This window comes from Etheostoma spectabile, chromosome 18 (assembly GCF_008692095.1).
Source record: "Etheostoma spectabile isolate EspeVRDwgs_2016 chromosome 18, UIUC_Espe_1.0, whole genome shotgun sequence".
In the NCBI taxonomy this organism is placed as follows: domain Eukaryota; kingdom Metazoa; phylum Chordata; class Actinopteri; order Perciformes; family Percidae; genus Etheostoma; species Etheostoma spectabile.
Window position 1 is genome coordinate 4982762 of NC_045750.1, and position 13730 is coordinate 4996491.

At 43.0% G+C, this 13730-nt stretch overlaps 1 protein-coding gene and 1 long non-coding RNA gene across 2 annotated transcripts; one reads left to right on the forward strand and one right to left on the reverse strand.

The window, feature by feature from the left end:
- Positions 1–892: 892 nt before the first annotated feature.
- slc35d3 (solute carrier family 35 member D3) lies at positions 893–13451 on the forward strand. Its single transcript, XM_032543819.1, has 4 exons — positions 893–1286; positions 6316–6526; positions 10491–10648; positions 11812–13451. The coding sequence occupies exons 1-4, from the start codon at positions 1062–1064 to the stop codon at positions 12544–12546; spliced, it is 1329 nt and encodes a 442-aa protein (XP_032399710.1). The 5' UTR covers positions 893–1061; the 3' UTR covers positions 12547–13451.
- On the reverse strand, positions 3632–3977 carry LOC116706832 (uncharacterized). Its single transcript, XR_004336318.1, has 2 exons — positions 3923–3977; positions 3632–3796 (listed from the first exon to the last, which is right to left on the reverse strand). It is a non-coding gene; the product is annotated as an uncharacterized LOC116706832 (long non-coding RNA).
- Positions 13452–13730: the final 279 nt, after the last annotated feature.

The window sequence follows — 13730 nt, forward strand, 5'->3', positions numbered from 1 at the left end:
GTAAATGGGAGTTGTTGTTTTATAGGCTACATTAGTTTTTTCTGCATTATCATATGGGTTCATGGTTGATTTCTACCCCCCCCCTCACACTTCCCCCTCCTCTCTCTCTCTCTTTCTCTCTCCCCCCTCTCTCTCGTCTCTTTCTCTCCCCCATTCTCTGTCGCTCTCCCCCACCTCTCTCTCTCTTACACTCCCTCTCCCCCTCCCTCCCTCTCTCTCTCTGTCTTACTCTGTCCTCTCTCTATCCCTCTCTTACACTCCCTCTCCCCCTCCCTCCCTCTCTCTGTCTTACTCTCCCCCTCTCTCTCTCCCTCTCTCCCTCCCCCCCCCCCCCCCCCCCTCCCACCCTCTCTCCTCTCGTGTACTCAGCCAGGAGGCTCTGCGGCAAACTGTCATCCCCCCCATGCAGCCTGGCAGAGGACGGCCTCCCCTCTACTGAACACTCCCGCACATCTGCTGCGCGTCTCTGTCCTCCACTGCGGCGTCTGTTCGCAGGGAGCCACTTCTTCTCTCCTCTTCTTTTTAACACTCTTCCTTTGCGGGTCTGTTTCTCTCGCACTTACCGGACGTTTTCCTTTTTGGGAAAGAAGTGCAAAGTCCCTGATGAAGTCTCGTGCTGCTGATAATGAGTGAATGGAAACTAATTCAAACAGCGTCTGAGTTTTTAAGTGAATGCAGCTGACGGAACGGAGCTGGACGCAACTGCAGTTTGAACTAAAGAAGAGGCGAGGAAGCAGAAGCTAACAGCGGATCTCCTCGTGAGCATCAGTCCCTCTTTTCTTCTCCTACTTCCCGATCTCACTTTTGCTGTTTCTCTTCCCAAAAAACTCCTGCGGGCGGATTAATTTCCCCTCACAAACGTAGGCTTTTTACAGTCTCGCGCCCTTCATTTCCTACCGTTTCTCCGTCCGGCGGCGGTGCGTAAAAGCCAAACCGGACCCTTCCCTTATCATCTCCAAAACTGACAGCTCCCCAACCCCGGCTGAAACAGGGACCACCGGGCTCAAACACTACTTTCTCTCCTGTATGACAGTTTTTAAAGCGAGCAGCAGCAAAGCATCATGGATGTGTTTAAGAGCCGTTTTTTGGGGATCGCCGTGGCCGTTGCGCACGGCTTTTTCTCCGGCTCCCTGAATATTTTGCTCAAGTTTCTCATCAGTAATTATAACTTCAACTTCCTGACGCTCATCCAGCTGCTGACCAGCAGCACGGCGGCGTTCACCCTGGAGGTGCTGAGGCGGCTGGGGTGGGTCAAAGTCCCGCCGTTCAGCGTGCAGCTATCCAAGGTAAAAACGAAAAGAAAGTGACCAAAACATTCTGATATCGCAGTTTCGGTTGGATTTTGGGGATTCCCAAACTTGGAGATTTCCAAAGGGTGTTTGTAGTAAGGGCGTAACTTTGGGTAACTTTGGGTTCACAAGATTTGGATGGGGGGGTCCCCTTTTGGACAAAATAGACATTTTGATCGTAAAAAAAAAAAATCTGCAACAATTTATGGCTCAAACGTCTTTATTTATGTAAAGGAAATTCTAATAGGTTTCGGGGGGGCGGGGGGGGGGGGGGGGAGGTACTGGCCAGTTTAGTAAATGACACCTATGAGTTGCAGTGTAGCATGATTGTTTTACTTTGTAAATTGTACTCTTTATATCTGCATATTTTTATTGTATAAAGGCTGAAATTATGTTAAAGTATTCTGATCTGGCTTCCAGGAAGCTCTATATAAAAAGATAAGGCTCCTTATTCAGAAGTGTAATTATGTAATTAGCATATACTTGACCTAACAAGACACAAATAACATACTTAAATATTATACTAGATAATCAAATTAGGCTAAAATGACTAAAGTAGCTAATAACATCCACAGCTTTGTACTTGTTATAATCGGCCCATACAAGAAAACAATCATAACTTTGATTTTTCTCTGCATTTTGTTGTAAAAAGTTACACAATTGAAAAGAAGTCATATCTGAATACTTTTAGATTACTTCCAAATCAACCAATGAAAAGCTATAAAAAATGGACGCAGCTACAACAATTTGAGACCCATATATTTTTATGCAGATGACATGCTTAAAACACTGCAGGTGTAGTGTCTGGTTCTGTATCGCAGCGGTTTCATCCTCCCCGTAGCTAAAGGCCGTTTTATGCTTCTGCGTCAAAACGACGGCGTCCCCCCAACAGACCAGTCTGCGTCTACGTCGGACCCTACGCCGTAGCCTGATGTGCACCTCTTGAAAAATGTAACTACACGTCACAGAGACGCACGGTTGTGGCTTTGTAGCATTGCATTCTCCCCCCCCCACTCATTTCCTGGTTCTCCTTCTCCATAAACAACAAAAAATCAAGGAGAGGGTTAACTTCTCCTGCTGCAGATGTGTCACCGTGGTCAGAAAGAACCAGGGAGACACTTTGTTTCCCTCACTAGGACTCTAGAGTCAGTACTCTCACTCTCTCACTTCTCCCTCTACCCACACCCCCCTCCCCCCCCCCCCCCCCCCCCCACACACAAACACTGGCTCGACCAACACACCACGCACAAGTAAAACACCAGCCACCTACGTAGGCTACAGAGAAAGCTCTGCGTGGAGCCTCCGCACGACCATAAAACATCCTTAAAGGAGAAACAGAGCAGGGACCCCCCTACTACATATTATATGAAATTGAGGAGCTTATTAAACTGGGCCTACAATCATGTGGAAGCCCTTTACACATACCTTTTGTATGGTGCATACAATACTAAGTTATTAAAATAATATTTGACATATTCATTTATTTACACATCATGTTTTAATGTTAAGACTCTGAATGATGGGTAAACATAAATATATAGGCTAACGATTTGATTAAAGCAAGACAACGGCGGCAGTTTTGACGTCAAAATAGGTTACAGGATGTTTCGTTCCACTGACTTTAGACTAGATTTTCCTGGTCTGTGGCGGAGTTGTTTTCTGAAACGGCAAAACAGCTCTAGAGAACGTTTGTGCTGGAACAAGCCTTCTCTTTTTGCTGAAACGCCCCCGGGAGCTCATTCCCTGATTTACTGACGTGAGTCTGTGGAGGAAATAGACCGCTGTGCGTCGGGTGCAAAATAGGAATGATACATGTGTCGGTGTACGAAGTCAATTGCGCTGAGTGCAAGACAGTGCCCTTAGTCTTGTTTGATGTTAAAGGTCATTTATGATCATCAGATGGAACATTACATATAATTACTACCGATATATTTACAACCACGACTGTTACCTTCTCTGGTTTAGATGTGAAGACGGAAAACGCTCCTGTGGGTCGTGTTGAACAGCCGATATTGTCATTTTAGACAGGTTTAGAGGACTGGTTGGAATATAATATCAGTCTAAACACTTTAAGGGCCCTATCGTGAAGCCATGCCATGACGTAGGTGCGTTTAGGGCGTGTCCAAATCCACTTTTGCCAGTGTGACCGTGGAATAAAGGGTCCGGGCGCATGGTTCAAAAGGGTTGTGGCCTGTGTCATCTCCCATTCCCTTTAAAAGCAAGGGAGCATTTGTAAGTTGGTGCATTGCTATTATGATGATTATTATGAAGGATTTTCACCGTAATATTTGTATGTGTAATCTTTTGCGTGTGTGTGTGTGCGCTGCTGCGCTTCCCTGTGCGCTGTTGAAATAACAATGAAATGCTGCGTTATTTACTTATAGACCAGGTTTTTGTTGGTCAATGACGCGATCACTTCCCGCCGCCTCGAGATAGCAATACGCCCAGAATGCACCTGAACACACCTTCCTGTAAGACCAGCACACCCAGAATGCACCTGAACACACCTTCCTGTAAGACCAGCACGCCCAGAATGCACCTGAACACACCTTCCTGTAAGACCAGCACGCCCAGAATGCACCTGAACACACCTTCCTGTAAGACCAGCACGCCCAGAATGCACCTGAACACACCTTCCTGTAAGACCAGCACGCCCATGGGCACAGGTGCATTTTCTATTTAAATGACGTAGGCGTAGGACGGGAAATGAACAACTGCGTCGGTCTTGAATAGCAAAGAAACTCGCGTCAGGCTGCGCCAGGTGCAAGATAGGGGGGGCCATAGGCCTTTTGGATTCCAGTAATATATCGCAGCCTTCAACCTGCAGCTAGAAAATATGTGGATGTTGTGGTTTGGTAGACTATTACTAATCCAAATTAAAGCACAACCTTCATTTTATTACCATTACCATTTGGCAGAGGTGAAAAGGTTTCTCCTTCATCAGTACTCATTTTAATGATTTACATTTCATGTTTGGAATGGGAGAAATGTGCATGATGGTTTCAACACTGTCTCCTCTTCCTCTCCCAATATCAGTCAAACTGCCTGTTGGTGTTTTCCAGTTGATGATCGATTGAATGATTGACGGACCGGCTAAAAGATTGGCTGAGAGGCTGATTGGCTGACGCGATTCATTAACTTTATTGGCAGGACGGAGGATTCTGATTGCAGCAAAAAAATGGGGAGAATGTCGTGTTTGCCTGAACGGATATTAACATTTGTTTAAGATATCCTCAGTGCTCCTTCTGTCAGCAACAGCGCCTCCTACTTTAATGTTTTGGTATTAATGGTCCCTGGTTTAATCAGTGTGTTTTCCCAAGGTAACTTTCATTATGGTTACTTAATTGTGCAAACTCAAATTTTTCAGATCAAATATAAATATTGTCTCAACACAAATAAACAGTTTTGGCTGAACGTTCTTGAACACATTCTCACTCCCACATATAATGCTAAAGAAGAATTTTAGCGTTAATAACAACAACAATTTGACATTAAAAAAATATAATTGGGAAATGAACCCAGGTCTCTTCAATGCAAGTTTTGTGTTATTGGACACATCCCCCCCCCCCCTTACATCATATGTGATGCTGACAGTCACTGAACGGATTTCTACTTCGGTCACTAGAAGGCGCAGCCCCTACAAACACACATATGAGTTGTAATTGATGCTTGTTCAAACTAACTAATGGAGCATTTTTTGGGGGGAGGGCAATGTCATTGATTAAAAATATAAGCAACAAAACTAGAAAAAAAATACTGTATCATGAAAGCATCTTTAAAAGAAGGCCTGAGAAATTGTCTTCCAGCCAACGTCACCTCACTACAACCCTCGGTGTGTGTTACTCTTCTATATCACACATGACAGCACGCTCCCACTGTCTCCGAGGCGGTAGGATTCTCAATTGGCTGACAGGTGAGGGTCATCAGCCTGATCTGGTTCACCTGGGCCTTGCAGCCTGTAAAAGCAGGTCCATGTGCTCCCAGTGGCTCTCCTCCTACAGCTTCCGTCCACCCTGCATTAGTTTCTTTTAGTTTGCACCTTCAACAGCGCCACGGTGCATTGACTACACATTCATGCAATGCTTTCTTTGCCGACATTGTTTATTTGAGGTAACCTTGGTTTAAATATAAATTCTGTTTTTTTCCCATTCCCTGAGCCTGAGTTTGTGGCAAAATATAAATCTGTTATGTTCCTGGTAGTTTAAAGCTGTGTGTAATGTACTGATTTCACAGTAAAAGGGGAAATTTGTTCTGCAGTTGGCGGTACAACAAAGTAAACAGTTTTAAAACACTGTAAACAAGGCAAAAAATATTGTAGCAACACACAAACCAACAGATTGATTGAGGGCAAAGTCATCTCTTACAAAGGGAAGGGAGTATCAAATTAACATCCTTGACAGTGTCTCAAAAAAGGAGAGATTCCTTTAAAATCTAGCGTCCGCATCAGGGCAAAATAATGACCCTCAGTTGTACTTGTGTTTCTTTACTTATTTATTATTTTTTGTGTTTCTAGGTTTTGATTTAATTTGCATGTAAAACAGTGTTGCATGCTCACAATGTTTTACGTCTAATTCACCATGACTGCTGACTCCACTTTTATGTAGGCCTGTCTTTTTATTGCAATGAGCATTATAGCCTCACAGAGCCACAAACGTGTGTGTGTGTGTGTGTGTGTGTGTGTGTGTGTGTGTGTTGTGTGTGTGTGTGTGTGTGTGTGAGAGAGTGTGAGACTTACATTGTGGGGACTAGTTTACACAGTCGCACTGTGGGGACTTCTCTCCCATTTGGGGATAAAAAACTTGTCCCCACAAGGTGAATCATTAAATCTTAGAGTAAATACTTGCTGCTGTTGTAAACAAAAGCCTATGTTTGACCCAGCTAGCTAAAATTCTCCCTTTATTTGGGAAAAAACAGCTGCGTTTCTGTTCTGTTAAGCCAACTCTACCCTATCAGCAAATCACCAAGCTTTACTTCTAACTGACAAAAATGTGTGTGTGTGTGTGTGTGTCTCCCTCTCTGTGTGTAGGAGTTCGGCCCAGTTTGTATCCTCTCCACGCTACAATCCACTCTCACTCTGTGGTCTCTGCGCGGCCTCAGCTTGCCCATGTACGTCGTGTTCAAGCGCTGCCTGCCGCTCTTCACCCTCAGCATCGGCATGTGCGTGCTGAGGAACGGCGTGCCGTCCCCCGGCGTGGTGACCGCTGTTGTCATCACCACCGGTGGAGCTGCACTGGCCGGTAAACACACACCCACACCCTTGTTTTACCTTCCTTTCAGAGCCACTTTCTTCATTTAAATTTGCTTTACGTCCTCCTTTTTTTACCTTTTTTAAACATAAATGGCAACAGTTCACGAGTATTTTATGGCCAGTCTATCTATCTATCTATCTATCTATCTATGTATCTATCTATCTATCTATCTATCTATCTATTATCTATCTATCTATTGAAAGTCAAGTGGGTTTTATTGTCATTTCAACCATATACACTGTATATAGTGAAACTAAACAACATTTCACCATGGATCAAGTGGTGTTACATATTTAAAATACATAAAAACGACATTATTTAAAAACATTTGAGGCAGGCTACATTTTGTGTACACATAGACTATACATAAAGTGTTTTTACTACCTTAAAGTAGAACATTTAAGACAGACAAGGGACAGAACAGACAACAAAATACAGGGCAAAAGTAGACTTTTAACAGAGCAAATAATAATAACACATTTGATTTGTAATGCACTTTACATTTGAAACAAATCTCAAAGTGCTACAGTTAGATCATACAGTAAAAGCATGGTAAAAACATCAATATAAAATACAAATAGACAATGCAACGACTTGCAGGGTTAATAAAATTCATAAGTTCTCCTAAAAAGAAATGTTTTTAGTTTTAAGAGCACTGATTGTTATAAGTTAGATTCATCATGAGGTGAAGGTAGAAGATATAGAATTTTAGCAGCAGAAAAATAATCCATCTATTCATCTATCTATGGTAAAGAGAACGTACGCTCATCTGTAGTTACTACAGCTTTCACTTGCACCTTAATGTCATCATCAGCAGGCTGAACTCTTCTTTTTCTTCTGTTGTTCCTCCTTTCCCACCCTAACTCTCCCTCTGATAACTCCATTACTTTCTCCATCCCGCTCTCCCTTTTAATGTCATTGACTTTCACAAGAAAAAGAAAATACAGACTCTGTCCTCTAACAGCATTTAGTCTCTTTTATAAATCCCCCAGTCAAACAGCTTTTCTTCATATGTAAAGCTGTGAACATGAATTTCTGGCCCTGTAAAGATCTTTTTAATCATCGTTCCCAGCAGCAAATGTTCCTCTTCCATTACTGTTAATGATCCTGAAGTCATGAACACAAAAACCTACACATAATTCATTTCCTGAATCAATCTCCACCGCCGCTGTTTCTCGGGAAGGAGGAGGGGTCTAAACCCAAAGTGTGAAATGTGCAGAATATGAATCTAATGGACTGATTCATCACTCTGGGCTTAATCTTTGGTGATAATCGCCTTCTTTCAACTGTGGATAATTTGATATTTGCATTTTCCAGACATCTTTTAATGGATTGATCAAGTGAGATCATGTAATTTTGTCAATATTTTGTCACTAAAAAGTAGATCATTGAGTAAATATTCCTTGTTTTCCCTCGCTTTGTGGAAGACTTAGATGTGTTTATTTGGTGAGGTGATTAGGTGGCCTTCCTCAAAATAAATGTTGAGGAAAAACATTCTACTTACCCTGTTTACCCATTTTGTGTCACTGTGGGTTTTTGTGTCTCTTTTTAGTCGTGTTGTCTCTCTTTTGGATCATTTGTGTTTTCTTTGCGGTTGTTTTGGGGTCTCTGATCATTTGGCGTCTCTTTGTAGTCGTGTTTTGTCTCTTTGTGGTAGTTTTGCGTCTCTTTTCTCCATTATTTTGGACCGTTATTATCTCCATATCGGTCATATATAAAGGGTTGTCGAAGCTGGAACAGATGATAAATAAATAACTCTCAAAAAGCTTAAAGACAAAACTTAAAGCTAAAGAAGTGCAACTACAATCATTAGAGCTGAGAAAAGTATTTTAGTTACATTCATTTGGCGATTCAAATCCTACAAATAGTGGCTTTAAACTGCCTTACTGCATCATTAAAGGTTAATTTTGTCTTTGTTGGTCAACCTGGACCCTATTCTCCCATGCATTTGTGTCCCAGTGACTGATTTAAACAAGAATCTTTGTAACTGGTCCGGTATTGAGCGTGAGCGCTGTAACCGACAGCCGTGAACCGGGCTGCCATGTAGCCCCACAGGCTAAATGTTCAGCATCCGTCTGCGTCCACTAAAAGTTCTGTTGTTGCCGACAGACTAAGATTATTATTCCAAGTATTCTAATTCTACTACTGCAACTCCCTCGTGATTGGCCTGCCTGCATGTGCCATCCGGCCCCTGCAGCTCATTCACAACGCAGCATCTCGACTTGTATTCAACGTCTCTCACTACACCCCTCCTCCGCTCTCTTCACTGGTTACCAATTGCTGCCCGCATCCACTTCAAGACACTAGTACCTGCATACAGGGCCACGAACGGATCAGCTCATTTGATTTGCTCATTTAGGTCTAATGTACTTGCACTTACTACTTGTCTGGAGTTTGCACCTTCAAGGTTGACAGCACTTAATTGGTAGTCGCTTTGGATAAAAGCATCAGCTAAATTACATGTTATGAGTGTCTGACAACATTATGGAAAGGGTCCCTACAGAGATAGACATTTTTGTTAAGGAGATGGATCCTTTTTGTTTAACATGAAACCACCCCAAAATCACCATCACCAAGACCCACCAGACTCCATGTAAATAATCAGTACTTTAAATGTGTATAGATCCAGCATATTCCCACATGAGAACGGGTGAAATAAGGGATTATTTCAACCACACCAAAGGGGTGATTTTTGCAATAGTGGAAAGATGAACCAAAACACCCTTTGAAGGAAGTCAGACTGTACTTTCAGATCGATCGATTCAGATTAAGTCAACTTTAATTGTCAAAATCCAAATACTGTGAGCCTCGATGAAACATTGGGTTTCATAGAGATCACATGTTCTCGCAAACACTCAACTTTGTTCCCATCATTTTCATTGAGGCTACATTCTATATTGAGAAGTCAGATGCTGCACGTACTGTTAGACTATGAGCTTCTTCAGCCCAATTATAAACAATGCATCTTCTGTCTCTCGGGTCAGAAGACACTTTTCATTAAAGTTCCCATGACAAGGTCCTTTATATAATTTATTATTTTTTTTAATTTAATTTATACTCTTTATTAATCCCCTGTGGGGAAATAACAATTTACACTCTGTTGTTATTACACAGTACACACAGGCCTGAATTACACACACATCAGTCCTATACATGCACTAATGGAGAGATCTCAGAGTGAGTGGGCTTCCAGTGCAGGACCAGGGCCCTGAGCGGCTGAGGGGGGTTTGATGCCTTGCTCAAGAGCAAGGGTTCTCTGCAATGCCCAGGATGTGAACTGGCATCTCTCCAGCTACCAATCCACACTAAGTTCTGAGGGGGACTTGAATATAAGCCTTAGTGGTCCCCTAATACTGTATCTGACGTCTCTTTTATATAGACCTTAGTGGTCCCCTAATACTGTATCTGAAGTCTCTTTTATATAGACCTTAGTGGTCCCCTAAAACTGTATCTGAAGTCTCTTTTATATAGACCTTAGTGGTCCCCTAATACTGTATCTGAAGTCTCTTTTATATAGACCTTAGTGGTCCCTAATACTGTATCTGAAGTCTCTTTTATAGAGACCTTAGTGGTCCCCTAATACTGTATCTGAAGTCTCTTTTATATAGACCTTAGTGGTCCCCTAATACTGTATCGGACGTCTCTTTTATAGAGACCTTAGTGGTCCCTAATACTGTATCTGAAGTCTCTTTTATATAGACCTTAGTGGTCCCTAATACTGTATCTGAAGTCTCTTTTATATAGACCTTAGTGGTCCCATAATACTGTATCTGACGTCTCTTTTATATAGACCTTAGTGGTCCCCTAATACTGTATCTGAAGTCTCTTTTATGACGCTTAAGGAGACTTTTTACATCAATAACAAACGCCACAGACACCGGACCGGGCGTCCCTTTTTTACCTGGTGGGAGTGTGTTGCTTTAACATGTTAACGTGTTGTTTTTGTCCCCAGGCGCTGGTGATCTGACCGGCGACCCCTTCGGTTACGTCACCGGCGTGTTGGCGGTCATCATCCACGCATCCTACCTGGTTGTGATCCAGAAAACCTGTCATGACAGCGAGTACGGGGCGCTCACGGCACAGTACGCCATCGCCGTCATGGCAACGCCGGTGAGGGCCCTCGAGCAAGGCGTTAAACTCCCTCTTTTCCTTTTGCTTTTTCGCAGTTTCTTTTTCTGTTCGTAGAAGCAGTTCCCTCATTGCTTCTTAACACTATTCTTTCCTTTACTATTCCATTTCCACTCAGTTTATCACTCTTCCTTTTATCTTTCTCTCTTCTTTTTGATGTTGTATCTCAGCTTTCCTTTATGATCTTCTCCTTATCTTCACCTTGTTTCTCTTCTCTTTTTCTATTTCTCATCTATTTTTCTTTTGTAGTTCCTTTTCTCTTCTTTCGTTACTTATATTTCCTTTTCCTTTTTTGTTATCTGCATCTCACACTATTCTTTTCTTTACTTCTGTTTTTCTCCTCCCTTCTTTTGTTATGTATCTCTGCTTCTCTTCATGATCCTCTCTTCATCTTTACCTCACTTCTCTTTTCCATTTCCTCTCTTTCTCTAGTTCCTCTCTCCTACTTCTCTGTTTCTGTCTCCTTTGTTTTTCTTCACATCTTCTACTTTTTCTCTTCCTCCTCTCTGTCTGAGTGACGTTTGAGTCTCTACCTCTTCTTTTGCTTTCTTTTAATTCATTCTTTATTTTCTCATCATCTCGTCTTACTGTTTTTCTGCAAATGTGCCCTCTTCTTTCACTTTTCTTTCTTTTTCTTTCACCATTCTCCAAAACACTTTACTTCTCTCTTTTTACCTCATTTTCTATTTCTCAAGCTCTTCTCTTCCTCTCTCTCTCTCTCTCTCGTTTCTCTTTCTTCTGTTTTTTTCATTTTTTTAATATTTCTTTTAGTGTTTGTAGTTTCTTTCCTCTTTTGTTACTTCTCTTTCATTTCGCTCTCTCGTTTCTCCTTTTGTTTTGTCTCAACTCAATCAATCCATCCATCAATCAATCCATCAATCATTCAATCAATCAATCAATCAATCAATGAAAACAAACTTTATTTGTATAGCACTTTTCAACTCATAAGTCATGCAACACAAAGTGTCTCACGTTGTATAAACACAATTTTTCTAACTACCTTCTGTCTCTTTGTCTCCGCTGCGCTCTCTCTCTCTCTCTCTCTCTTTCTCTCTCTCTCTCTCTCTCTCTCTCTCTCTCTCTCCACCACCTCTCTCTCTCTCTGTCTCTCTCTCTCTCTCTCTCTCTCTCTCTCTCTGTCTCAGGTGCTCCTGGTGTGCTCCGTCATCTCCCTGGACGCCGTCAACATGTGGACGTACGAGGGCTGGCAGAACCCGTACATCACGGTCGTCTTCGTCATCTGCGTCTTCATCGGCTGCGCCATGAACTTCACCACGCTGCACTGCACCTACATCAACTCGGCCGTCACCACCAGCTTCGTCGGCGTCGTCAAGAGCATCGCCACCATCACGGTTGGCATGCTGGCGTTCAGCGACGTTGCGCCCACGCACCTCTTCATCGGCGGCGTCGTGGTCAACACCATCGGCTCCATCACCTACTGCATTGTCAAATACTTTGAGACGAAGAAGAAGAGCCTGTACGAGGACTTGGAGGAGGCCGCCAAGGACGGAGCGCCGCCGGGCGAGCCGCACACGGAGAAACCACCTCTGGACGGCGACGGGCCAGCCGCGGGGATCGGATCCGACCCCGAACGCCCAGAGATAGAGGGAGGGTTGATCAGCGACAGGAAGGAGGACGTTGCTAACGGAGACGTGCCGACAGGAGACGTTGCACAACGAGACGGAGAGGCGGGCGTAAATTCCCGCGTCATGACGGAAGACGAGGTGCTGGCGATGCAGAGGGAGCATCTCAACAAGGAGAACGCCGCCAATGCTACGTCGGTTAGCGACAGCTACGTCGGGGTGTGGCGGTCCATCAGACATCTGCAGTTTATGAAGAAAGACCCGTTGATTGAGAACATGGAGCAGCAGAGTCCGTAACGGCAACGCAGAGACCTGGACAGACTCGAGGGGAAAGAAAATTTGGAATGAAATGAGAGGATGAAAAAAGTCGTGAGGAAGAAAATAAATGCAACACATGTATGCAGAAACCAGAAGAATAAAAAAAAAAAAGGGAGAGTAAGGCTCTGTGTCCACCAGGAACTTCTTTTACTCACAGTGCTGAACAAATGCTTGTTGGAAACATGTTTCCTGCTGTGATATCTCAATGAAGCACTCGCTTTAAGTGCTGCAAAAGTTCAGTTTCATCACACAAAGAACAGGCTTTTGGTTTTTGTTAAAAGCAGGAAACAGAACATCATTTTCTACGTTTACGACGAGAATTAAAAAGACGTTCCTGGTGGAGAAAAGCGGATGAAGAAGCTGCCCATCAGAGATAAACTCTCTGCGGCGTCCGGCAGGGGCCAGGCTGGCCACGGTGTAGCATGATTTTGGTTTTGCGTCCCCCACGGATTAGCCAGCTTTCCACACAAAAGAGGGTCTTGTTGAAAAAGAGAGAGTGCATCTTGTGCAGAACGTCCAATCAGTGAACAGCAAACAAACAGCAGCAGACGCCTGAAAGTTTCAGTTTTGTTATGTGCAGACCTGGGTGAATTCTTGTTTCTGATTGCGGGCGTGAATTAAACCCTTTAATGCACATGTAAAGGCATGCTTACTGCTATGTTCGAAAACAGACTTTGATTGTTTGTCCACTGTCACAACCTGTCCACTGTTGATTTTGCATTCATGTGTCTGCTCACCATCATGAACACAAAAATCTGGCTACATCTATACTTCTACGTTTTAGTTTAAAAATGAATTTCTTTTGCTATGTTTACGCCTGCGTCCACACTAATCTGCCCTTAAAACGGAGACTTTTGGAGACACTGCTGCCCCCGTTCTGGTTTGAAAAGGTGGGGGGGTTGCTTTGTGGTCTGGACGGACACAGCGGAGACCTTTGGAAAACGTTTGCACACGTCCATCAGTCTTATCGGTTAGGTAGCTGACATACAGTTTATAAGTTTAGTAACCCATGCTAAAGTTGACTAAAAACAAGGAATAAAAAAATCATCTTTTGAAAATTGATCTTAATGCCTTATTTAAAACAATTAAGAAAAATCCAACCTTTAAGGACACCAATTTTCTTTGTGAATGAATAATGTATCGTAAATAAATAAATGTTCTTC

Coding starts and splice junctions, on each gene's coding strand:
- slc35d3 (XM_032543819.1), top strand. CDS start 1,062: ATGGATGTGTTTAAGAGCCGTTTTTTGGGGATCGCCGTGGCCGTTGCG. Junction 1,287..6,315: donor TCAGCGTGCAGCTATCCAAG/GTAAAAACGAAA, acceptor CTCTGTGTGTAG/GAGTTCGGCCCAGTTTGTAT. Junction 6,527..10,490: donor CGGTGGAGCTGCACTGGCCG/GTAAACACACAC, acceptor TTTTGTCCCCAG/GCGCTGGTGATCTGACCGGC.